A 26,188-nucleotide genomic window follows, 5' to 3' on the forward strand; every position below is an offset into this window, starting at 1 on the left:
GAACATGGGGGCCATTGTTTAAAACTGCTGTAGCAGCCTCCCATACATGGCGAGGGGCTCAGAAAAGCCAGGCCTGCCCTGGAAGGCCACGCGCCGGGTGAGTTGGCCTTACGTGCTCAGAAAAGAAACACAGACTCTACCAGCCTCCTGTGCTACGTGCTCAGCAAGAGCTTTCATGGGGAGGGCATGCCACAAGGGTTCAGAGAAAGGGCTGGAGTTGGCAGGGTGCTTCCTAGAATCTACCAGGTGCCAGGCACTGGGGAAACAAAAACATAAAGCTTTAAGCAGTGGCTTTATAGGGTAAGGCCTGGCGTAGAGCTAGGACGTGTAAAGAAACACTACCACCTGATGGAACAGGTGCCCCATGAGAGACAATCCACCCTGGCTCAGGGGCTCAGAGGAGGTTTCCCAGGAAAAGCGATGTCTGAGCCAAAGGAGAAGGGTATCCCAGGGGTAGGAACAAGCCCAGGCAAAGGTAAGGCAACATGAGAACACAGGGTTTGGCCAAGGATGAGTGGTTCAGAGTGGCTGTGGGGTGGACAGAGCTGAGAGGTAAGGCTCCAGGGACATGTTGGGGTCAGGTTCCAAGAAGCATTACAAAGGCAAATCCCTACTGGTGAGAAGTAGGCAAGTGACATGAATGGCAGAGGGTGCCCGTGGTGTGCTGGCACTGCCATTAGGCCTGGGAGAGATCACAAGAGGCGGGTGGGTGGGGTCAGGGGGAAGGTGAGTTTGGGCATGTGGAGTATGAGAGGCCTGTGAGGCATCCGAGTGGAGATTCCAGTTTGATATGTTTGGACAGGTCTGCCCTGAGGACCAAATGAGACAGGGGAGCTGGTTGCTGATGGAGAGCCTTGAACGCCAGGGTCAAGGGCCAAGTCTATCTTCTTTTTTTCCCTTTTTAAATGTTTTTATTGATTTTTAGAGAGAGAGGAAGGGAGAGGGATAGAGATATAGAAACATCAGTGATGAGAGACAATCATTGATTGGCTGCCTCCTGCATACCCCACACTGGGAACTGAGTCCGCAACCTGGGCATGTGCCCTGACCCGGAATTGAACCGCAACCTCCTGGTTCATAGATCCATGCCCAACCACTGAGCCATGTCAGCCAGGCCCAAGTCTATAGTCTGTAGGCAAGGAAGAGCTAGGGAAGGTTTTAACTAAGATATCATAATGGCTAATGATTAATGAGGGCTCCTTGCAATAATATTGGGTACAGTTCCAAGTATTTTATATGAGCTTATTTGGACCTCACAGTAATCCTATAAGGTGGATACTGCTGCATTCCATGGAATTTAAGAAATCACCAGTCGTAATATATATACCATTATATGTCTTCAATTTAAGATGGATTCTTCAGAGATGTTAAAATGTAAACAGGAAAAATAAGGCCATAGAATCAATGAAATACATGATCTGCATTTAAAATATAAAGAAACAGGGCCGAAACCGGTTTGGCTCAGTGGATAGAGCGTCAGCCTGTGGACTGAAAGGTCCCAGGTTCGATTCCGGTCAAGGGCATATACCTGGGTTGCGGGCACATCCCCAGTAGGAGATGTGCAGGAGGCAGCTGATCGATGTTTCTCTCTCATCGATGTTTCTGGCTCTCTATCTCTCTCCCTTCCTCTCTGTAAAAAATCAATAAAATATATATTAAAAAAAAAAAAGAAACAGGAACCGAGAAGTTCGATAACTTGCCCAAGGTCCACTAAGAGACGAAGTCAGGATCTGAAGCTCAATTCCAAAGCCCAAGTTCTTTTGTTTTTTTTAAATAATTCTTTATTGTCAAAAGTATTACATATGTCCCCCTTTTCTCCCATTGACCCCCTCCAGCCCACTCCCACTGCCCACCCCAGGCCCTCAGCGCCCCGTGGTCTGTGACCATGGCCATGTGTATATGCATACAAGGTTCTTGGTTGATTACTTCCCATCCCCCCACCCTCCCCTGCCTTCCCTCCGAGACAAAGCCCAAGTTCTTAACCATCATTTGATATTGGACCGAAGGCTGTGAGTATGTGGAGTTTTAAGACCAGTGTGGCCGAAACCGGTTTGGCTCAGTGGATAGAGCATCGGCCTGCGGACTGAAAGGTCCCAGGTTCGATTCCAGTCAAGGGCATGTACCTGGGTTGCGGGCACATCCCCAGTGGGAGGTGTGCAGGAGGCAGCTGATCGATGTTTCTCTCTCATCGATGTTTCTAACTCTCTATCTCTCTCCCTTCCTCTCTGTAAAAAATCAATAAAATATATTTAAAAAAAAAAAAAAAAGACCAGTGTGGCCTTTGTACTGAGGGTACAAAGTATTTGAGGGGAGTGGGCAAAGTCAGATGGCATAACTTGGAGACAAATCCACAGTGAGAGGGGTCTAGAATGGGCTGGGTGCCATGGGGCGGGAGGAGGGGACAGACGGGGTAGAGGTCCTTCGTGAATGGGCAGAAGTGGTTGACCCACTGCATGCTGGGTGTGAAAACAAGGACAGCTCCGAAATGTTGAGCCTGGGAACAATGGCACAGGGCAGGAGGGAAAGGGGCAGCTGCTGCAGACCAGAGGAGAGCGGCGGTCCCTGGGCAGCTAGGACTGCGGCTTCCCATCCCAGCTGGGGAAGTGACGCTGCCTGGCACCTGGTGGGCACTCACTAAGTATTTGTCAAATGGATGGATGAACGAGTTGGTGCTTGATCTTGGGCAAGTTGTATAATCTGGCTGTAAGATCTCTGGGTCTCATTCTTTGTGTGTGTAAAATGTTGGGATGGGACTAGAACATGTAAAACAACATGGGTGGTACTCCCCTGGAAGGGGTAGGCATTCTTCTCCCCATCCCAGGACATTCTTGGGTACCCCCAAAACAGTGCTGCCAACCCTGGCTGTAAGGTAGATGAACCCAGGCCCCATAAGAGACCACTGAATTCAGAATCTCTGGAGATGAGGCCCAGGCCTGGGTAATTTCTAAAGCTTCTCAGGTGACTCTGATGTGCAGCTGGTTGAGAACCTTGACCCTGGAGCCTCCAAGTATCCCATTGGAAAACCACTGAGGTCAGTGAGGGCTGGGACCCCTTCCAGGCCTAGGCCCTGTGCTTGGTGACAGGCCTCTCTTTTCTCCCCCCCCCCCCAAATATTTTTATTGATTTCAGAGAGGAAGAGAGAGAGATAAAAACATCAGTGATGAGAGAGAATCATTGCTTGGCTACCTCTTGCATGTCCCCTACTGGGGATAGAGCCTGCAACCTTAGCATGTGCCCTTGACTGGAATCGAACCTGGGAGCCTTCAGTCCGCAGGCCGACGCTCTACCCACAGAGCCAAACCGGCTAGGGCTAGCCCTCTCTTTTCATGTCCCACCTCCCGCCTCCCAAACCAAAACTCCTGACAGCCAAGGGACCAAACACCAGGGTTTCTCAAGCACAGGCTATGGACACTTGGGCTGGATAACTCCTAGCTGTAGAGGCCTCTCCTGGGCATGTTAGGGTGTTGAGCAGCATCGCTGGTCTCTACCCACTGGGGGCCAGTAGCACATCCCCCCCAACCAAAGCAATCAAACATGTCTCCAGACGTAGCCAAACGCCTCATGGGGTGCAAAACCGCCCCAGTGGAGAACCACTGTGCTCCCCTGTTTCCTGCCCTTCGCCCCAGAGGCAGACAGAGACCAGGCAGGGGCGGAGGCCATTTCACAGCACGTTTAGTTGGGCCGGGCAGGGGGAGGCCGCAGTGGGAGGCCCAGGCTTCACAATGCTAAATGGGGGGAGAGCCTGCCAGCAGATTGACTGATGTGGTCTTGCTCCAGAGGGAGGACGTTTTCCAGAACACTCATTCCCGGATTCCCAGTCAGTCACAGGAGGGCCAGGAGTCGCTTCTGGGGCAAACAGCCCCCGCATTACGGGAACAGGCAGGCCGGGTGTGGGCGTGGGAGTGCGTGTGGAGGGGATTCTTTCCTTCTGTAGATATTTTCCTGGCATTGGTGACGGCCTTATCTGATTGGTTGAGGGCTGCAGGGGAGGAAGTTTCCAACCGTGGGTGCCTGGGCCCCTGGAGGCCTCCGACAGTAGGATCATGGGGACATCTGGGTTTCAGAATCTGGAAGACTGAACCTTTGGGGCTGGAACTAAGGGGCTGGCTGCCTCACACCTCCCCCGCCCCCAAGCTAAGTGGAAGGTATGGGTACGGGCACACTCTCTTTACAACTGGAGGCTAGGATCCGTCAGCGTCTTCGTAAGTCGCTTTTTGCTTCAAGGAAGTGGAACCTGAGGGAAGATGGAGGTGGGAGGTCTGGGAAGGGAAGGGAAGGCAGGGAATGGGAGGGAAAGGGAAGGGGAGAGGAGAGAGAGGGAGAGAGGAGAGAGGAGGGGAGGGGAAGAGAAGGGAGAAGAGGAGAAGGGAAGGGAGAGGGAGGGGAGGGGAGAGAAGGGGAAGGGAGAGGAGGTAAGAGAGGAGAGAGGAGGGGAGGGGAAGGGAGAGAAAGGGAAGGGAGTGGAGGGGAGGAAAGGGAAGAGGATGGGAGGGGAAGGGAACTGGGAGGGAAGGGGATGGGAGGGGAGGGGATGGGAGGGAAGGGAACTGGGAGGGGAGGGTGGTGGAAAGCACTGGGCGGGTCAGAGGCAGTGAGGCTGTTTCCTCCCCCCCCCTCCCCCCACTCACTCCACCACAAGGCTCAGGACGCCCAGGAGCAGGATAGTTCCAAAGACACAGAGGAGCAGAATCCTGGCTTCCCGAAGATCGTGACTTCCTGCGGGAACCCAGGAAACAGTGAAAGATGCTGGAGACCACACCCCTGGACACTGGGGGAGCCCGAGAGCTCAGAGGCCTGGGTGAGGTGAGGCAGGCAGGGCGGGGCATGAGGACCTGGGAAGCAGCGCCTTTGGGGCCAGCAGAGCACCTCAAAGCCCTCGCAGGTGGAGCAGTTGTACAGGACGGTGCTGCCCCCTGCAGGAGACAGCGGGACAGAGCTGGGGAGGGGAAGCCCCGGCTCCAGCCTCGGACTCTCCCACTTCCTCCCGCCCACTGCCGGCTCTCCCGGGAGCCCGGGCCCCTGGTCCTCACTGCCTCTCCTTTCCTACTCACAGCAGGCGGGACTGCAGAGAGCTGAAACGAAAGACAAGGAGGGGTGGGCACCGATGAGCCGTTCAGCCGCACACCCCTTCGCCCCAGACCCCAGGCCCTCCTGGGTGCCTCCTCCCATCAGTACCTTCCCTGTTGTACTCAGGAAACTTGGTCTTCTGAAGCCATTGCCAGTATAGAGGGAGCGAGGAGAAAGACCTTTTGATCTCTGGGGAGGCAGAGAGCAGCCATTCTGCCCTCCACCCTCTTAGCCAGCACGTCCCCGATCACTCCCTTCTGTCTCCACCTGCCCCCCACCCTTCCCTGCCTGCCCCGCCCCCTCCTCCCAGCCCCCTCCTCCGTGTCCGTCCGAGCCCCAGGTTGTGCCTTCCCCAGTGACCTCACCCATGACCCTCAGGACCCTGTGAGTCTTCTCCGTGACCTTGTTCATGGACTCCTCATCTGTGGGGATGGCCAGGACCATGATTTCCTCATCAGCCCAGAAGAAGATTCTTCCTTGACTTTGCCACGGGCCAAAGAAGCCCCCCCAGAGGGCGAGGCCAGTGAGTCCAGGGGGGAAGCCACAGGCTGCCCTGCTTGGGGCATGGGGGTGACTACTGCTGAGCCCGTCCCTGGAGGCTGGACTTACCTAAGGCAAAGGTGGAGAAGTTCCAGGAGGCCTCACAGTCCTCCCACTGGGCCTCTATCTGGCTGCAGAGCCGAGCCAGGCGGCCCGACAAGCCATGCGCTGGGAGGCGGCAGAAGAGACAGGCCTGGGCAGCCTCCAGGAAAGCCACACTTAGTGCCAGCACCCACATGAGGCCCAGTGGGGGTGCCGGCACCACCTGGGATAGGAAGGCTCTGTGATCCCGGCTCTGGCCCTTTGCCTGAAAGTTGCAGAGTTCCAGAACAGTTGGAGGTTCTAGAGCATTCCAGAACAGTGCCACTGCTCCTTCCCTGGCCTGGGTGAACCTGGGGCCCGAGGGACTGGGGACCAGAAGACGACATTGATGTGCTGATGGGAGAGGGGCAGAGAAAGCGGGACTTCTGTTGCGAGGGAGACAGCACTTGACAAGTTTGTGGTTCCAAAAGCAACTTTATTTTTCTTCTTGTGATAAATAATAAGCAACTCTCCAGAAGCTGTTCATGAATATCCCATCCCCTCAGAGATGCAAAAATCCCACCCCTTCCCATATCCTCACCGACTCTCCCAAACTCTTCTCTTCAGCTCCTCTCTGCTCTGAGCAGCCTTGAGTCTTTCCCCAGCTATCTCCTAGCAACAGGCCCACGGTTGCCTTAACAACCAAGAATTCCATAAAGGTCTCCAAGGGCCCGCTAAGCCCAGTGACTTCTCTTACCCCTCTCACCAGGAAGATCCCAGTGACTTAAACCCCAACAGGCCCCTCCTGCATCCGTGGTGACGTGAACGCACGTGTATGCATATACATACACACCCCTTGTGGTTAAACTATTAATTTTCAGTCTACTCACACCCATAGACACACCTGGTGCCCAAACAGCTTCTGAGCAACCTCAAACAGGCCTGGACATGCGGAGACCACAGAAAGACCGGCACATAGACACCACTGCCCGCAACACAGATGGAAGCCCGGATGTCAGGGACTCACACATCAGTCAGACACACACAAACACGCACGTACACATGCAGGAAGGTAGGCCAAGGCCCAAAAAGATGCTGCCCTCCTCCCCATGGCCAGCTCCACCATCAATACCAGATCCTTTAAAAAGCGTGGGTGTCAGAGGGATGCTCCACCCCATAGTGAATAGGGATTCTCCTAGCTCCCTTCTGCAGCCGAGGGTGGGGTGTAGCTGTTCTGTCTCCCTCAGTAGGTGACTTGGGACACAGCAGAGTCTCCCTCCCTATGTTCCGTCTTATGTCACCAGTCAGGCCAGGCCACTCGGCTCAGGAGAAGTCACAGTCCAGGAGACCACATCAGGGCAACCCGAAGTCCCTCCTCCTTCCAGGCGTGTCCCTGCATTGTTCAGCTAGGCCTAGCCTGGGCAGAGACGTGCCCCCAATTTTCCAGACCCCTGAATACTGAGCTCCAACCAAGACACTGGAGGTCCCCAGGCTCAGGCGAGAATGAGCCAGGGCAACCTGCCGGCCCTCCCAGGATCAGCCCCCATCCAGCCCCTCGGTACTGCTTGTGAGCCCTCAGTGGGCTTGGGTTGGGGAGTCCCGCCCACATTTGGGCTCCGGTCAGGTGCAGTGGGACCTCTGACTCAGCCCCAAAGCAGAGCTAGGAAGTGGCTTCAGGGGACCCTTCATCCTCCCTCCCCCCACCCCCCTACAGTCAAACCAAGGGCAATAGTCCCAGCTTAGTTCTTAGTGTCGAACAAAGCGCAGAGACCTGGAGTTGAGTAGGTCTTCAGGGTCAGGGAACACGGAGTCCAGCCGGAAGCCATGCTCCAGAGCCACCCGGAGCACCTCCTCCAGGAAGCCCGGTGTGCCGGCCACTTCCCGTCGCTCTCCCGGCCCCCCAGTCCACAGTGGCTGCAGCCCCAGTTTCCTGTACTCCACTTCCGGAAGTTCCGTGGGGCGGGGGGCCCACTCCAGACGAAAGTGTGGTCCCCCCTCTGCTCTCTCCTCATTGGCCAGACCAAATCGGGCCCTCAAGGCACCCAGACACTCTTGGTCGGTGCAGAAGATGTTGGCTCGGAAGGTGTCCACCCGGGCAGAGCTCAGCTCATAGTGGTGGGGGCCCTGGCGCGCAGAGAAGTGCACCACGCGGGGGCTGGCATCCACATCTGCGTGGAGCAGGGCAGCTGTGGGTGCAGGGGTCCCCTGAGAGGCCTCCAGTTCCCGCAGGGCATCTAGGAGGGGCTGGATCTGGTAGAAGTCGGCCTCTGCCCTGAGAAGCGCTGTCTCCCCATATCCCAGGGGCAGGTCCAGGCGGCCCAGCCGCAGGAAATTGAGAATGTGCCGGAAGGCCTTGCCATCCCGGTCGATGAAGTAGTAGTGGCCACCGCCCTTGGAGTTGAGGTTGGGGGGAATAGGGGTGTCAGCCCTAAACATGGCCCCCAGCATGGAGTCTGGGAAGCGAGTCAGGGTCTCCAAAGTGGTGGAATATAACGTGCCCCCCACATTCAGGGTCACGGGGCCCCCAAAGGAGGGGGGTGAAGAGGGCACAGGAGGAGGGGAAATTTTGGGGAGTGCTGGAGACACCTAAAGAGAAAAAGGCAGGACTGCCTGGGTGTGTGCAGACAGGGGTCGGAAGGTTCAGACTCAGGTGGAGGCACTGGTTGAGTCGAAGGCAGCAAGATTCGGGGCTCCCCCAGCTACCGTGCGGTGGGGGATGGCTCCTGGGCACAGAGCGCCCAGGGGCTTGGAGGGCTGATGCGGAGCGCGCAGCGAAGTCCAAGAGGATGGCAAGTTCCGTCCAGACGCGTCCACCTCTGGGCGGCCAGCGGTCCGTTCTGCGGTCTGTAGACGGGGCTTCCGGACCCAACCGGCAGGTGACGGTCGAGCGCCAGGCCGCCTGTTGGCAGGTCCAGCCTCCGAGTCCTCGGGCGGATCGCCGTCGCCGCGGGCAGACCCCTCGGGTCCTGGGGGCAGCCAGAGGCCTGGCCTGGGCCCGGCTCCAGCGGGTCCCGGGGATGGAGGCGGGGCTCCCCGAGCTGACAGCGGAGGGGCCTCGGGTCGCGGGGGCGAGGACGCACGCTGACTCCCAGCTGCGACGGTGCGGGACTCGAGGGGAGCGGCCGGGAGTCTCGGGACCGGGTGCCTGCAGCTGCTTCGGCGCTCTCCGCCCCCAGGAAGTGCCGGGGCCGCCGCGCCGGTCCTTTAAGAGCCGGCCCCGCCCCCGCCCCGGCGCCCCGCCCCCGCCCCCCGCCGCTCCGAGGGCCCCCCGGGGGACGCGGGGAGGACCGGCCGGACCGGCGGGCGCGAGCGGGGGCGGGGCCGGCGGTGACTCGTGCGCGTCGCTCCGGATGTGGCCGCGCCGCCCGCCGGCCCAGGTGTGCGGGGCCGCACGTCCGCCGCCCGCGGGGCAGGGGCACCCCCGCGGCTGAGACACCGGGCGCGGCCCCTCCGAGCGCGGGGACCCCGCGCGCCCTCCCGTCCCCCCCCCCCCCCGGAACTCCCGCGGGCGGTGCTGAGCCGCACATTCCGGGGATGCCGTGCGGCCGGGGTGCCGAGCGGCGCCTCCCTCCGGCCCGACGCCAGCCCCCCCCCCCCCCCCGAGGCCGGCACAGCCCACGCGAGCGGCCGCGCCTCGGCCCGACGGGTCTGGCCACGTCGCCGGCGCCCCAGTCCCGCCCCAGGGCCTCCCGCCGCCCGCCCGGGACTCGCCCCTCGTGTGATCCGAGCTCACGACTCCCAGGCACTCGCGTCCCAGGAGCCGCAGCCCCGGACAGCCTGCGGGCCCGGGCGGCGCCAGTAAAGGAGGATGGAGGGAAGGTCCAAGCACGGAGGCTTTAATGGCCCGGCGGGGGCGGGGAATGGCTGGGGCGGGTGGGGGGGGGGGGCGGGGGGAGGGGGGGCGGGGGGGGAGGGGGGGCGGGGGGGGAGGGGGGGGCGGGGGGGGAGGGGGGGCGGGGGGGAGGGGGGGGGGGGAGGGGGGGCGGGTCGCAGGCCCTCCACGGCCGGCCTCAGAGCGTGTGGAGGTCCTGGGCCCCGCCGGCTCAGCTTCTCGGGGTCGTCGGAAGCCATCAGTGAGAAGTCCCGGAAGATGTCCAGATACGTCTCGTCTCCTGGGGGGAGGGAGGGAGGGAGGGTTGGGAGCCCCGGAAGGCTGGGCCCCGGCTCCGGAGCGTGTGCTGGGGACGGTGGGGCGTCCCGGTAAGAGCGCGGCTGGAGGAAACACCTGAGCCAACAGGGCACAGCTCCTGCTTTTTCACTGTTTTGAGGCCCGGTGTGCCCCCACACGCCCAGTACAGATTTGTTGAATAGCGGACGTAGTCAGTGAAGCCCGGAGTTACGGGGAAGAGCCTGGTGGGGCTGGGCTGGGGGACTTTACCTGCCTGGCCCTGGGCTGCCTCTGCCTCTCTCATCTTTGCCAATCGGTGCCTAAGGAGGAGAGAATTAAAGAATGAACGACATCTTCCCCCCACCCCCAACTTCCCATCCATTGAGCTGGGTTGTTTATTCATCTGTTTGCCCAGCGTCTAGTCCAGGGGTGGGCAGACTTTTGACTCGAGGGCCACAATGGGTTCTTTTTTTAAATTTTTTTAAAAATATATTTTACTGATCTTTTACAGAGAGGAAGGGAGAGGGATAGAGAGTTAGAAACATCGATGATAGAGAAACATCGATCAGCTGCCTCCTGCACACCTCCTACTGGGATGTGCCCGCAACCCAGGTACATGCCCTTGACCGGAATCGAACCTGGGACCCTTCAGTCCACAGGCCGACCTCTATCCACTGAGCCAAACCGGTTTTGGCGACACAATGGGTTCTTAGACTGGACCGGAGAGCCGGAACAAAAGCATGGATGGAGTGTTTGTGTGAACTAATATAAAATTCAAAGTAAACATCATTACATAAAAGGGTATGGTCTTTCTTTTTTTAGTTTTATTCATTTCAAACGGGCCGGATCCGGCCCCGCAGCCGTAGTTTGCCCACGGCTGGTCTAGTCCTTAAAAGACGCCTGACATGCCAGAACCGGTTTGACTCAGTAGATAGAGCGTCGGCCTGCGGACTCAAGGGTCCCGGGTTCGATTCCAGTCAAGGGCATGTACCTTGGTTGCGGCACATCCCCCATGCGGGGCGTGCAGGAGGCGGCTGATCAGTGTTCTCTCTCATCGATGTTTCTAACCTCTCTATCCCTCTCCCTTCCTCTCTGTATAAAATCAATAAAAAACATATTAAAGAAATAAAAGACGCCTGACAGCAATGTTTGACAAATAATGACTCTCGGGATGAGCTCACCATCCTTGGACCCTGCCCACACCCTTGCTACTCTGTTTCCAATCAACACTTGGAGCATCCTGTCTGCTGCCACTCCCTCCCCAGGCATCTCTGGCATCGAGGTCTGGGACTTAGCCACTCCCATGTGAAAGGTGCTGGTCCTGCCCCTTCGGGTATCCTCACAGGGTGACGATGTCGGCATTGGCTGTTTCCATGGCGATGGTCAGAGGGTCCCTGCCTTCAGAGTCCTGAGCTCCCAGGTCAGCTCCCCGTTTCAGGAACAGGCAGGCCAGTCTAGAGAGGAGAGCCAGGTTTAGCAGCAGCTCCTCCCGTCCGGAACCTTCCTCCCCAAGGCCACCATCGCTGTCTGCTACCCAGTGTGGCCAAGGATGGTTGCGTGGTGGAGTGGGCCTCTGCCGCGACTGTCTGCTTGGTTCACATTCGCCCCATTCTGGAGGAGGAACTCACAGGCCAGAAGAGAATTCTGCATTGAGAAGCAGAGAAAGGGAGAGAGGGTGGCATCTTTAGAGGCAGATTAAAAGATTCATACACAGTTCAGAGGGCAGGTATGGGATCAGGAGTTTAGGGGTACAACTAAGTGTCAGGCTCGGCTCTAGCTCTTTACATGTATGAATACATTACACCCACAGTGCAACCTGATGGGATCCCTAGTTTACAGAGGTTCGTAACTGTACTGGTAAGTGGTGAGAGCCTGGACTCCAACTCAGGTTGTTTACCTCCTAATCACTCATAGCAACAGTCTGTGTTGGTTATCACTCGCTATGAGGCGGGGGAGGGGTCAGAAAGTCAGGAGTAGGGAAGAAGAGGTGACGCAGGGTGGGGTGGGAGGTTGGCTGGACCCTCACAGCAGCGGTGGCTTGGATCAGTGGCGTGGCGTTCTCCTGACCCGTGTTGACCCAGTTGACATCAGCTCCATGGGCGAGGGCATCAGCCATGGTGGGGAGGGATGGAGGATGCCCAGCAGCTCGAAACAGCAGGGCCCCAGGGTGCAGGCTGCCCAGGTTACCAGAGGGTGGCTCTGTTTAGGGGGAATCAGCTTTGAGTCTGGGAAGAAAACCCTCAGCAAAGTCCCCTGATGCTGTATTGGGGTAGGTCACTGCTCAACTATGGGGAGGCCTTCAAGATTCTGGGGATCGGTGGGAAGTGGAGGTGTATGTGAGTGTGTATGTGTGTGGCGTCCCTCAGGCTAGAAAGCATCACCCACCTCTTCCTGTCCAACCACCCTGACTGGCTGGGATGTTGTGGGTGAGTTGACTCACTGAAGATTCGCCTCAACTCTCTTGGCTCCCTCTGCTCCAGCCAAACTCACACCTGCCTTCTCAGGCCTTTGGAGAGCCTAGCTCATTCTCACTGCTGACTTTGCTCACGCGGCTAACTCCCTTCCATAGCCCTCCCTGCCTACTCCTTCCTATTCTCCACTATACGCCCAAGACCTCTTACCTTCTAAAACCAGTGCTGATGTGGTCCGGCTCCTCAGCACTCACACTGGGAAGGCCTGGGCCTCAAACTCTGGACCTCCCCACCAGGTGTGGCCCGGTGCTGAGCACACAGCGGGTGCTCAATGATTGCCCAACCAACCCTATACCTGACTTGGATCTGTAGCTCCCTGGCTGGGGCTTAAGGCAAGGCTTTGGGGGCAGAGGAGGCTGCCCCCTCGGCGGTCCGCGGCCACCTCTTCGCCCTCGAATCTCAGGAAGCTTGGTCAGGAACTTCTTCTCCACGTACTTGGCATGAATCCAGGCCTCTTTCTCCTGCCTGAAGGGTGAGGAGGAGAAGGAGACAGTCTTCCCTCCTCGCCTTCCAGACCCTCCTCCCTCCCTGCAGAGGGCAGCCCAGCCCTCCCGCCAGCCTCACCGGGAGCAGCTGGGCCCTGGCTTCTTCACTGCCATGGCCTCCACACGGGCCTCGTAGATCTGGTTGATGAGGACATTTCCCAGCTCGCACATAAGCTTCAGGTGCCAGGGCAGAGGCAGACGATCAGGTAGGGAGCGGGGAGCGTCTGAGCCCTCGGGCTCTACAGCCCTGCCCTCAACCCATCCGACCCCCACACTCCTCATAACACCCCCAAATCACCTTCACTAGTTCCGGCTCCCATGAGTCAAGTGTCAGAGACCGGACTTTGGAGAAATGAACTCCCAGGCTCCTGGAGGGCCAGAGTGGAAGTCAGGCCCTATGTGAGGCAGCAGCTGTGGGAGCAACTGCTGATCCTAAAAGGACTTGGAGACAAGGTCTTGCATGGGGGGACATGCAGAGGCCCTAGGCCAGGAGGCAGCAGGGCAGCTGGGGCCCTGCAGCCTTGACCTGCATCTGGCAGGATCCTGCCTATTCACATCCCCTCTTCTCACTTCTCCTACATGTCATTTTAAGGGCCTCATCCTCTCTATCCACCTCCCGTCACTCTTGGTGCTTTGGCCTAGACCAGTGGTCGGCAAACTCATTAGTCAACAGAGCCAAATATCAACAGTACAACAATTGAAATTTCTTTTGAGAGCCGAATTTTTTAAACTTAAACTATATAGGTAGGTACATTGTTATTAACTTAATTAGGGTACACCTATGCTGGCCTTTGCTAAAAAACGTCCTCAATCTGAGAGGTCGACCTCAGCGAAAGTACCTCCCACTTCTTCTAACGCCACTTCTTCAAAATAGACTCGCCCAGGCCAAAAACCGACTTCTGCGCATGGGCCACGAAGTTTCAATCGCACTGTACGTGCGCGCCCGCACGTGGTGTTTTGTGGAAGAGCCACACTCAAGGGGCCAAAGAGCCGCATGTGGCTCGAGAGCCGCAGTTTGCTGACCACGGGCCTAGACAACTCTTTCTTGCCATCCTTCTACCAGACTGACTCGGGGTGAGGGCTGCATAGACTTGCTAAGGCCTCACACCTCTTCTCTCTCTGCTCTTCATTGGCTCACCCATCCTCAGCAGTCCTGACCCCACACCTCCTCCAGTCAAACCAATAAACTACTGTGGGTCCCCTGTTGCTGATTAGAGCGAGAGGCTGGGCCCCCCTGGATCCACCTGGTGCCCCACAGGCTCAGCCCGGCTTGTGCCCAGTGACAGCCAGAATCTAAGAGGAAGCCAGGGCAGGGCGAGGAAGGAAGAGCCTTCTGATGGGCCCTATCTTGGTTCCCCCAGCAGCCAGAAGGAATGGGGCCCGTGCTTGGGGCTTTGGGGAGTGACCTGTGGATGCCGGAGCACTGAATGCAGAGGGTGACACCAAGGTTGATGCTGGCCCATTCAGGGGCTGGTTCCCGGCAGTCGCAGCACTGGGCATTGCCATCCACACTCTGCACCTGGGCTGCCACATGCCCCACTCCGCCAGGCTCCCTTCCCCTGGTCGTCCCGCCGGGGCCCAGTGTGGCAGCAGAGCCCATGACCAGGTGTCCTGAGCCCTGGGGCAGATGGGAAGAAAGAGTGGCCATGGGGTCGGGGAAGGGATGTCCCATCTCCCTGGGCAACCTGGCCCCGGACCCCCACGTTAAGGTACCTGGCCTGAACCCCGGGGGCTGTCATCAAGGCGAGACTGGCTGAAGGCCGTGGCAATGCTGCTCTGCACAGCACTGACCCACAGCTGTAGGAGGCGCTCTGAGTCAGCCTGCAGGAAGCAGGACCTGGGCAGGAAAGGGGACAGAGAGCAAGGAGGGGTCTGAGGCCTGGAGAGCATGTGGCCGATGGGCAGGCTGGCATTCAGCTAGTCTTCAGCTGGTCCCAATCAGACGGAAATATTCCTGCACCGATAGGTTATGTCCTTCTAAATATCCCCCATCACCCTATACCCTTCCCCCAGGCTGCCCCACAATCCAGCCACCAAAGGGTTAATGCCTGGGGCTGCATGGGGGCCTCCAGCCTCTGCTCCAGGGGAGTCTGGGTGATGGGCCCTACCTTCCCAGCTGGTAAAGACAGAGCTTTTAGAGCATCACCTCGGGGGCTCTACTCACTTGCTAGGAGATACCACCTCAAAGCAGAACCGCCTTTCGGAGTCGGGGCAGAGCTTCACCGTGCAGAGACGGAGGTCGTCGACCACCACAGTCACGGGGTCCTGGCAGGGGAAGGTGAGAAGGGCCGGTGATCAGCCAGGGGAAGCCCGGGCTGAGTCTCCCTGGGCCCAGGCCTCCAGCACCCGGGCTACCCACCTTGTACTTCTTCTGATAAACCAGTTGGTTGCTCTGAATAGTAAACCAGCGTCTGCAGGAGGGGAAGGTAGAGTTTGGACGCGGGCAGCATGGGGATGAGGCTGGGACAGGGACCGCAGAGGCTGTGTCCTTTGCCCCGTAAGGATCTTGCTGACAGGAGAGGCCCGGGCTGAGTGTCCCAGATGTTCCAGAGGAGGGGACGGTTGCGTAGACTGTCTAAGGGGCACCCGTCACATCTTGGACAACCGGATTTGATAGATTTATGAAGTCAACTTTACAGCAGATGACAGTAAGATGCCTTTTCTAACAAAAGAAGGCTATTGCTACAAGTTGTTGTTGTTGTTGATAGATGGCAGTACCTTGGGGAAAGGGCTCAGTGTCTGGGGGAAGAAGCCCCTATAGGATCTGATTTGCACAAAGACCCCACATGGGCTGGCAGGGGCCCTCGAAGGGGAAGGAGTCGAGTCAGAGCACATCACCATCCTGTTCTGCACCCTGCAATGGCTCCCCATTTCCCTCAGAGTTGAGCCCAAGTCCCTAGAGAAGCCAACAGGCCCTGTCATAATTTACATCCCTATTAATTCCAACGTCGTCTCCTCCCACTCCCTCCTTCCTCTCATCACACCGATGGCCTCCTCTCTGTTCCTCCCACACGCCACGTTTCTCAGGGCCTCGGTGCTGGCTCCCCTCCTGCCTAGAACGTTCTCCCCCCCGAAGTCCTGGAGTCTTCACTCAGAGGTCACCTTCTCACGAGGCCTACGCTGACCACTCTATTAAAACCACACCCCTCCTCAGCTATCCACGTCTCTTACTTCATCCCTCTCCTCTGACACTCCTACCTTCTAACATAATAGACATGAATAAACATCTCCTTAGTTATTGTATTATTGTCTGTCTTTGCTGATGGGATAGAAACTTTCTGAAGGCAGGGGGTTTTGTCTTTTTCCTTGCTGTGCTTAGCACACTACAACCACTCAAACAATATTGAATGGGCCTGGCCAGCGTGGTTCAGTGGTTGAGCATCCATCTATGAACCAGGAGGTCGCAATTTGATTCCTGGTCAGGGCACATGCCCGGGTTGCGGGCTCGATCCCTAGTGTGGGGAGTGCAGGAGGCAGCCAATCAATCAGTGATTCTCTCTCATCATTGATGTTTCTGTCTCTCTCCCCCCTCCCTTCCTCTCTGAAATCAATTTTAAACATTGAAAAAAACCTGTAATCCCGGATGGGTTTGGCTGATTGGAGTGTCCTCTCCTCACCTGCTCCAGGTCTTAAATGCGTTGCTGGCCCTTTTGAAGAGATGTCCTTCCATGACCAGGCCACCAGGCCCCTCCTTGAGGCTTGGCTCTGGCTCCTCCCCGCCCAGCTCCTGAGGGCACAGAAAGGTCAAAAGGCAACTGTGAGCAGAGAGCAAGGCCCTATGCCCATCTGCCTCCCTCCAGCAGTCCCAGCCCTCACTTATTTATTTATGTATTTATTTTATTACTAGGGGCCCGGTGCACGAAATTCGTGCACTGGGTGTGTGTGTGGGGGGGAGTGTCCCTCAGCCCAGCCTGTCCCCTCTCACATACTGGGAGCCCTCAGGCGTTGACCCCCATCACCCTCCAATCGCAGGATCGGCCCGTTGCCCAGGCCTGACGCCTCTGGCCTAGGCGTCCGGCCCGGGCAGCGGGGACCTGCAGTGGCAGCGGGGGGTGCCGCGATCGCGTGGGCTCCACCCCTGCCCCTGCAGGATGCCTCTGGCTGAGGCATCCGGCCCGGGCAGCGGGGACCCGCAGCTGCAGCGGCCCCGCGATCGTGGGCTCCGCTTTAGGCCCAGGCAAGGGACCCCTAGCTCCTGGGACTGCCAGCTTCGACCGTGCCCAGCTCCCATCGCTGGCTCCACCCCTACTTCCTGCTATCACTGGCCAGGGCGGAAAAGGCACCTGATTCTCTGATCATGGCTGGGGGGCAGGGCAAAGGTGGCCCCAGGGCCGCCTTTGCCCTGCCCCCCCCAGCTCTTAGCTCCCCCCTGGGTTTCCGATCACTGTCAGTGGCAGGGGGCTTCTTCCTGCTTTCCCTTTCGCCTCCCTGCATTGTGCCTACATATGCAAATTAACCACCATCTTCTTGGCAGTTAACTGCCAATCTTAGTTGGCAGTTAATTTGCATATAGCCCTGATTAGCCAATGAAAAGGGTAGCTCGTACGCCAATTACCATTTTTCTCTTTTATTAGTGTTGATTATTTTTTTAAATATATTTTATTGATTTCTTACAGAGAGGAAGGGAGAGGTATAGAGAGTTAGAAACATTGATGAGAGAGAAACATCGATCAGCTGCCACCCGCACACCCCACTGGGGATGTGCCCGCAACCAAGGTACATGTCCTTGACCAGAATCGAACCCGGGACCCTTCAGTCCGCAGGCTGACGCTCCATCCACTGAGCCAAACCGGTTAGGGCTATTTATTTATTTTTTATTATTGACTTCAGCGAGAGGAAGGGAGAGGCAGATAGAAACATCAATGATGAGAGAGAATTGGATTGGCTGCCTCTTACACGCCCCCTACTGGGAATAGAGCCGGCCCTGACTAGGAATAGAACCATGATCTCTTTGTTCATGGATCGATGCTCAACCACTGAGCCACACCGGCTGGTCCCAGCCCTCACCTTTTGTTTCAGCAGCACATGTCTTTGCTCCATGTCCCTCTTCTGTCGAGCTGAATTCAAGACCAGCTGGTGCAACTGGGCATAGAAGGGGCATCTCAGATGGCCTGAGCCTCCCCCAACTAGGCCAGGGAGGTCATCTCAGAGCCCACTATCCCATCCCATCCCCCGGTTCCATGGGGCCCTACCTGGGCACCCAGCTCCTTGCGATACTGGGCCAGCCGGCTCAGCTCCTCATGGCCCTGCTGGAAATGTGTAGCCTGGGCTTCCACCAAACGCAGCACCTGGGGTCAAGGTGGGGAGGGGGCAGGGCTGAGGAAGGACCCCTCAGTAGTTCCCTCTTCCCTCCTGTTCTCCATCAGCAGGCTCCTCCCCACCTTGCCCTTGCAACTCACAAATTCCATGATGTCAAACTTCCTCTTGTCCTCAATCACATTGATCTGAGGGCCCAAAAACATGTCAGGTCAGTCTTGGAAAGACAGGGCGCCCTCCCAATGCACCCCAGGGACTCTCGAGCCTTCAGGTGGCTGAGGCCCTGGTACTCCAAGAGGGCGGACAGGCACCTGCAGGGCATAATCCAGTGCCCGTCCCCGGTACCCGGCTCGAGCCGTCTTCAAAGCGGCTCCTGCCTCTTCTGCCTCCTGGGCCCGGCGCCTGGGGACCTCCGCGTTGTGGGTGAGAGCAGTCTCCAGGCTCTCAGCACCTCGCCAGAAATCCCGGCGCGCCTCTCGGAAACCCCGGAGACCTCTGGGGTGGGGATACAAAGCATCACAGACACATCCACCTGCCCCCGCAGAGAAGTCCCCAGGGCAGGCCCACTCATAGCTGTCAGTCAGCCTCTGGACAGTCAGAGCTCCAAGGGGGTTCTTGGGATGGGGGGTAGCAAGCAGGTCCCCAGAAACCCTCAGTCTCCGCCTCATTCAGGGAGGCTGCTGTGGGAATGGGCTGGAGGACTGGTTTCCCTCCCAACACTCACTCCTTGACCAAGGCTTGGATTTGCTGCTGCAGCGTGTGCTGGGTGGCATCTAGAAGCTCCTGAGGGGAAGCGGAAATTGGAAGGTAAAGGTCAGGGCTACAGACAACCCTGCTCTCCCCACCTGCCCTACTTACCCCCACTCACCGCATGGCTGTCCAGCTTGTGGCTCAGGCTCTCGGTGAATTTGTCCAGACACTCCTAGGCAAGAGGAGGCAGACAGAGAGAGAGAGAGAGAGAGAGAGAGAGAGAGAGAGAGAGAGAGAGAGAGGCAGGCATGGGGGCGAGGGTAGGGTCGGGCCCTTACCCTCCCATTTTCAGACCAGCCTAATGGCCATCTCAGGTGGCAGCACCAGCCCTGCTCTGGCCTGGGACCTGCAGACCCCAGGCCACCCCTCCCCCAGCTTCCACAGGGTCGCTCATCTCGGACCCCATCCCACTCTGGTTCGAGCCCTACACATACCGCCATCATGGGCTCTGGTGGGCCCAGGTGGGCCAGGTCACTAATGCCGACAATGAAGGCGCGGCCAGCCGCAACGTAATGGCGCCCACTTTCCAGGAGGCCATTGCCCAGCTTGAGGAGCTAGGGAGCAATAGGGCAAAAGGGAGTCGTGCCATGCGCCACCGTAGTCGGTAGCAACCCCCATTCCTGTCCACTTCCTCTCCCCTTCGCCTGGGCTGAGACCCTCCCTCACCACCTTGCCTAAACTTCTCTGTAGCCCAGTCCAGCTCTCACAGTTCCTAACACAGGCCTGGTGCTTTCTCATCTCTGTTGCTTTGCTCCCACTGCTCTGTGCCTGGAACAAAACTCCTCCCAGCCTGTCACCAAATCCATTGTCAGCTTCACCTCCAAAATGTCTCTCCGCAACTGCTTGGATTCAGAGCTTCCCAGAAACTCTATCCTCAGGCACTGTCTGGCTCACAGGATGAATGCTCTACCTAATCGGCGTGAATTCCACAGCAGTGGCTCCCACCCTGTTCTTGGCCATGCCCCACCTAAGCATCTCGAAAATCCTGATGCCCCCCCACCCCGACATAGAATTCTTATTATTCAAAAAGCGAACTCCTATTCACGTGGAGGACGCCTAAAAGGCCATTAACTTCGTCTAAACAAGCTCCCAAAGAACATGGCATCCACGAAAGAGAAAAATAAAAGCATGAAAGGACAGTTGAAGTACTGCTGAAGAAATCACTAAGAAATTGTTAAAATAATAATAATAATAATAATATAAAGTGATAGGAAAAAAACAGCAAATAAAGTTTCAAAACATATAATAGAGAATGAAATGCATAAGACTGTCACCATATATATATTTATAGAACCACAAGAAATGCCAAAAAAATTCACTGTTAATAACTCATTCTCGAATTCCCCCCTTAAAAATCAAATTGTCGCCCTAGCCAGTTTGGCTCAGTGGATAGAGCGTCGGCCTGCGGACTGAAGGATCCCAGGTTCGATTCCGGCCAAGGGCATATGCCCAAGGTTACGGGCTCGATCCCCAGTAGGGGGTATGCAGGAGGCAGCCAATCAATGATTCTCTTTCATCATTGATGTTTCTATCTCTCTCTCCCTCTCCTTTCCTCTCTAAAATCAATAAAGATATATATATATATAAAATCAAATTGTCGTGTCTCCCCGTCCCCCCCCCCCCCCCCCGTGGGACATGTGCCCCACATTGGGAACCACTGCTCTGCAGCACTAACTGTCTGGACTTGTCCCATTCTATGCTTATTGAACATTCCCTCATAAATATAAATTGATCAGTCGGCCAGCCAGAGGGTCAGGACGAAGATGGCATGCTGGGGGCTCCTAAGGCCCCTTCTCTCTGGTCCCATTGACAAACAAAGAGGCTTGATAAACAAGGGGACAAGAGACTAGCCCAAGGAGGGTCTCACTAGGTGAGCCAGGCAGCCGAGTCCAAAGCCAAAGTGAGGTCTCCTGACCCCCGGGCCGTGTCCCTGCAGGAGCTGCACTGCCCCTGAGGTGACGCCACTTGGCTCTGGCCTGAGTCACTGTATCTGGGATAGAGCAAGTGACTGCGGAGCCTGTCAACTCATCCCAGTGAACTTTTTTTTCTTTATTGATTAAGGTATTATATACTAGTATGTGTCCTTATCCCCCATTGCCCCCTCCTCCCCCCCAACTCATGCCCTCACCCCCCTGGTGTCTGTGTCCATTGGTTAGGCTTATATGCATGCATACAGTCCTTTGGTTGATCTCTCAGTGAACTTTTGTTGAACTGGAAGACATTTTTTAGAGCTAGCGAAGGCCTCAGGGAAATGTAGCTTAAGGTGGCTAGCAGGATCAGTAATGGTCAGGAAACTGGTCATGATCAAACCTTATCAGATGTCCCCATGGGGTGTCTGTGACAAGCGACAAAAATCCATTGTGTGGAGCTGGGGGACTGACTGACTGTTCAGTTTTTTTCTTTATCCACCTCTCTCCCTCATATATTTGAGTAAGAAACTTTCGTAAGACTGAACTAGTGACAAATTGGTACATCCATACAATAGAATGGTACACAGCTAGCCTCAGGCAGAGGCTAGATTAGCGCTGCCCTAGAGATCCAGGACAGGAGTTCTCCCACTGCAGACACAGCTGATTCTCACAGCCAGTTGGCCTGGAGGTCAAATCCCTCCCAGTGTTGCCTACAACAATCAAGGCTTAGCTACAACAAGACTGCGCACAAAGACCACAAGGGGGTGCACCAAGAGTGTCCACCTCAGGTAATTGGGACACTTAGCACAGAAAGCCACTCTATCGACACAGCGAAGCATAAAAAATGCCGAGACAAAGAAACAGGACACAAGTGACAGAAATGGAGGAAAGCAGGCTGCTGGATATAGAATTCAAAACCACACTTTTGAGGTCTTTCCAAAGTCTTCTAGAGACCACCGATAAACTTAATGAGATGTACAAGAAATCTAATGAGACCCTTGATGTTGTGATAAAGGACCAACTAGAAAATAGCATACACTGACTGAAATAAAGAATATTATACAGACTCCCAACAGCAGACCAGAGAAGTGCCAGAATCAAGTCAAAGATTTGAAATGCGAAGAAGCAAAACACACCCAACCAGAAAAGCAAAATGAAAAAAGAATCCGAAAATACGAAGATAGTGTAAGGAGCCTCTGGGACAACTTCGAGCGTACCAACATCAGAATTATAGGGGTGCCAGAAGATGAGAGAGAGCAAGATATTGAAAACCTATTTGAAGAAATAATGACAGAAAACTTCCCCCACCTGGTGAAAGAAATAGACTTACAGGTCCAGGAAGTGCAGAGAACCCCAAACAAAAGGAATCCAAAGAGGACCACACCAAGACACATCATAATCAAAATGCCAAGAGCAAAAGACAAAGAGAGAATCTTAAAAGCAGCAAGAGAAAGAAAGGCAGTTACCTACAAGGGAGTACCCATACGACTGTCAGCTGATTTCTCAACAGAAACTTTGCAGGCCAGAAGGGAGTGGCAAGAAATATTCAAAGTGATGAATAGCAAGAACCTACAACCAAGATTACTTTATCCAGCAAAGCTATCATTCAGAATTGAAGGTCAGATAAAGAGCTTCACAGATAAGGAAAAGCTAAAGGAGTTCATCACCACCAAACCAGTATTATATGAAATGCTGAAAGGTATCCTTTAAGAAGAGGAAGAAGAAGAAAAAGGTAAAGATACAAATTATGAACAAATACGCATCTACCAGCAAGTGAATCTAAGAATCAAGTGAATAAATAATCTGATGAACAGAATGAACTGGTGATTATAATAGAATCAGGGACATAGAAAGGGAATGGACTGGCTATTCTTGGGGGGAAAAGGGGTGTGGGAGATGGGGGAAGAGATTGGACAAAAATCGTGCACCTATGGATGAGGACAGTGGGTGGGGAGTGAGGGCGGAAGGTGGGGTGGGAACTGGGAGGAGGGGAGTTATTGGGGGAAAAAAGAGGAACCAATGTAATAATCTGAACAATAAAGATTACATTAAAAAAAAAAGAATGGTACACAGCAATGCAAAGGAATAAACCATTCGTAGATGAACTATTGATAATGAGCTACTGGTACTACTGATACACAACAACTTGAATAAACTTCAAGGACATTATTCTAAGCGGCGGAAAAAAAGTCAATCTTAAAAGGTCACATAAGGTAAGATTCCACTAATATAACATTCTAGAAATGACAAAAGTCTAGAGACAGAGGCCAGATGAATGGTCATGGATTAGAGAAGGGGACAGGGAGGTATCATTACAAAGCTTAATACAAAAGAGTTCCCTTGTGGTGATAGGAGTTTTGTATTTTGTGTGTGATGCTGGTTGTAAGAATCTATACAGTGGGGAGCATAGGGGGGAATAATAGGAGATATCTGTAATATTATCAATAATAAAAAATATATTGAAAAAAAGAATCTATACACATGATAAAGTGTCATTGAATTATACACAAAGTCTTTTTTAAGAGTATATGCAAAACAGGTGAAACCCATGTAAGACCTGTAGACAGTTCATTGCAATTTCCTGGTTTTGGCAGTCCACCACAGTTAGTACACCACAGTTATGTAAGATGCCGCCATTGGGGGCAGCTGGGTAATGGGTTTGCGGGACTTCCCTGTACTGTTTTTGCAACTTCTTGTGAATGTATCATTTACTCAAATAAAAGGTTTCATTTTATTTATTTATGTTTTTAATATATTTTTTTATTGATTTTTACAGAGAGGAAGGGAGAGGGATAGAGAGTTAGAAACATCGATGAGAGAGAAACACCGATCAGCTGCCTCCTGCACACTCCCTAGTGGGGATGTGCCTGCAACCAAGGTACATGCCCTTGACCGGAATCGAACCCAGGACCCTTCAGTCCGCAGGCCGACACTCTATCCACTGAGCCAAACCAGTTAGGGCAAAAGGTTTCATTTTAAAATATATGTATATTATATTAGTTGGTCATCCACTAACTTTCAGGCCATGGTAGAAGCACTGGTGACTGAGCAAAAACAAAACATAAAGGTCCCTCATGATACTTAGAATTCCAGTGAAGAAAAGAAAAAATATCAGCAAAAATAGCATGACAGACACATGCCAGGGTGACCCCCAGTGGTTCCCACCCTGGCATGATCTCTACCCCTTGCGTGTGAGAGAGACCTGGGACTTGCTTCTAACCGGTAGACTATGGCAAACACGATGGGACGACACTCCCGTGATTAGGTTACACCACACGGCAGAGGTGATGGGCTCGCCCCTAGGGGTAATATAAATTGGCACTATCTTGCCAGCTCACACAAGGGAGGCTCGCCTGCTGGCCTTGAAGAAATGAGCTGCTACGAAGTAAACTGCCTGTGGACAGGGCCACATGGACGGGGACTTGGTGGCTCCTAGGGCTGGAGGGCCTCAGTCCCCAAACCTGCGAGCTTGGAAGAAAAGCCCGAGCCTTGCAGAGACTGCAGCCTGCCAGACCCTGAGCAGAGGATCAGCTGAGCTTCCTGACTCTTGATCCACCAAAACTATGATAAAAAATATGTATTAAAGTCACTAAATTTGGCCCTAACCGGTGTGGCTCAGTGGATGGAGCGTCGGCCTGCAGACTGAAGGGTCCCAGGTTCGATTCCAGTCAAGGGCATGTACCTTGGTCGTGGGCACATCCCCAGTAGGGGCTGTGCAGGAGGCAGCTGATCGATGTTTCTCTCTCATCGATGTTTCTAACTCTCTATCCCTCTCCCTTCTTCTCTGTAAAAAATCAATAAAATATATTTTTTTAAAAGTCACTAAATTTGTAACAATTGATTATACAGCAACAGAAACCTAAAACAGCAGGGAAATACATAATGTCAGATTGAGCTAAATGCTATAGAGAAAAACAAAGCCACTCAGAGGAGGGGAGTATATGTACTTGTACCTGCACATGCATGGGGAGGCCTTACTGTAATGTGTTTGAGTGTTTCGCTGGTTTGTCCTCCAGTCTGTCTGCGGGCTCCGAGGCAGAGAGTCTTGCTCTACCCAACAGTCCGGGGCTGGTATAATGCAGGGCTCAAGAGCGGACAGGGTAAGTCCACAAGTGAGACTTTTTTCCCCAAGATCCCGAGCTCCTTGAGGGTTTAGAACTACCTTTTTGCTTCTCTGTTGCCCCTAAATATCTATCCCACACGACTGGCACTCAATAATCCCTGGGACTCATTCTCTGCCTCTAACGTTCTTCCTGGTCCCACCCTCTTCATTTTAAAGTCGGACCCTGAGTCACCTTTTCCAGTCGGGTCTCCAATTCCGACACTTCAGCTTCCACCAGCTCAACAGAGGCTCTGGGAAAGGAGGGATGGTGTCAGGGGAACAGAGCTTGGGTCCATGTAGTCTGTCCACCTTGGCAAGGCCAGGTCAGGGGTTGGGGTTAGAGCGTGGAGGGTGCAGACAGAAAGAGCTGGCGGGTTAAGAAGGCCCACCCACCAGCCCTCTTTAGCTTGCTCACGCCACAGTGTAGGAGCTACTATGGCCCAGGCCAGAGCAGGAAGGGTAGAAGGAGGGTGGATGTGGTAAGGGCAGGAAGTTGCTAACCGCCCACAGCAGGTGCTGGGGGAGGGGCAGGGGTCCCAGTGAGAGGAAGGATGATGGAATGCCAGCTCTGGGGGTGAGAGGCCTCTGGGTTTGGTAGCAGAGGTACCGCTTTGGCCCACACACTTGATCTTGTCCCTTTGAGACCCATTCCCTGCTAGGACATCTGGCCTGGGGAAGGATGTGTGCGTGTGTGTGTGTGTGTGTGTGTGTGTGTGTGTGTGCGCGCGCGTGCGTGTAGGGGGGTGTCGGGCCGCCCCTCCTCTACCCCCCAGACCTGTGCACACTTACCGGAAGCGGGGTGAGTCCTTAAGACACTCCTCGAAATCCAGTTTGACTGTCATCTCAGCTTGATCACTTCAGGCCAATGGATCCTGGGGCCAGGCGGGTGGGGATGCAAGTGGAGGCACTCCCTGCCCCCAGAGGGGCCTGGATGAGGAAGGAGAAAAGTGTTCTCTCCTGGGTAGAGCCTGGGAGGGGTGACAATTCGTTCCCCAAGGGGAAGGGGTGTCCTAGGAGGAGCTCTCACCCCACACTTCCAGGCAGTGCTGGGAGGGGCAGAGGCGGGGCCTGGGCTGAGGAGAGGGGCCTGAGATCAGAGAAGCCACAGCCCCGCCCTCAGAGATATGCTGTCACCTTCCTACTGGGTCAGGTCTCTGCTCTCTCCTTTAGTGGCTGAGTTTTGAGAGCCCGGCAGATATAGGTTCAAATCTTTTGGTCACTTACAGGGTGCATGACCTTGAGCAAGCTCTCTGATTCCTCAGTTTCCTCACCTGGAAGATGGGCATGGCAACCCCTGCCTCCAGGGCTGTTGTAAGAATTAAAGATGACACTCGTGAATTTATGTCGACCGAAGCACACCAATCACTGTCGTCCTGCTGCAGCTGGGCCTTCTCAGACTCCCAACACCTTCTGAGCCCCAGTCTCCCGACTACTCCGAGCTTTCTTCTCGGCTCTGGCTGCTCGTGGTGGTTTCCTGT

The 26,188-nt window shown here is 55.1% G+C and overlaps 3 protein-coding genes across 3 annotated transcripts; all 3 read right to left on the reverse strand.

Annotated features, from left to right (window-relative positions):
* Nucleotides 1-3,822: 3,822 nt before the first annotated feature.
* Nucleotides 3,823-5,845, reverse strand: TMEM95 (transmembrane protein 95). Its single transcript, XM_059671650.1, has 7 exons — nucleotides 5,677-5,845; nucleotides 5,433-5,489; nucleotides 5,176-5,256; nucleotides 5,052-5,072; nucleotides 4,825-4,913; nucleotides 4,629-4,712; nucleotides 3,823-3,846 (listed from the first exon to the last, which is right to left on the reverse strand). The coding sequence occupies exons 1-7, from the start codon at nucleotides 5,843-5,845 to the stop codon at nucleotides 3,823-3,825; spliced, it is 525 nt and encodes a 174-aa protein (XP_059527633.1).
* Nucleotides 5,846-7,318: 1,473 nt separating this feature from the next.
* KCTD11 (potassium channel tetramerization domain containing 11) lies at nucleotides 7,319-8,817 on the reverse strand. Its single transcript, XM_059668805.1, has one exon. The coding sequence runs from the start codon at nucleotides 8,074-8,076 to the stop codon at nucleotides 7,375-7,377; it is 702 nt and encodes a 233-aa protein (XP_059524788.1). The 5' UTR covers nucleotides 8,077-8,817; the 3' UTR covers nucleotides 7,319-7,374.
* Nucleotides 8,818-9,638: 821 nt separating this feature from the next.
* ACAP1 (ArfGAP with coiled-coil, ankyrin repeat and PH domains 1) lies at nucleotides 9,639-26,117 on the reverse strand. The gene is given in 24 exon segments (XM_059668807.1): nucleotides 9,639-9,662; nucleotides 9,664-9,740; nucleotides 10,007-10,056; nucleotides 11,080-11,190; nucleotides 11,271-11,380; nucleotides 11,763-11,935; nucleotides 12,503-12,672; nucleotides 12,772-12,866; nucleotides 12,991-13,060; nucleotides 14,099-14,310; nucleotides 14,406-14,529; nucleotides 14,857-14,957; nucleotides 15,052-15,103; nucleotides 16,310-16,419; nucleotides 17,700-17,774; nucleotides 17,885-17,980; nucleotides 18,092-18,136; nucleotides 18,260-18,443; nucleotides 18,673-18,731; nucleotides 18,817-18,870; nucleotides 19,133-19,252; nucleotides 24,904-24,961; nucleotides 25,500-25,637; nucleotides 25,982-26,117. Coding segments are annotated over 23 exon segments (2,223 nt in total). The 5' UTR covers nucleotides 25,553-25,637; nucleotides 25,982-26,117.
* Between the last annotated feature and the right edge of the window lie 71 nt (nucleotides 26,118-26,188).

Source organism: Myotis daubentonii, chromosome 16, assembly GCF_963259705.1.
Source record: "Myotis daubentonii chromosome 16, mMyoDau2.1, whole genome shotgun sequence".
Taxonomy (NCBI): domain Eukaryota; kingdom Metazoa; phylum Chordata; class Mammalia; order Chiroptera; family Vespertilionidae; genus Myotis; species Myotis daubentonii.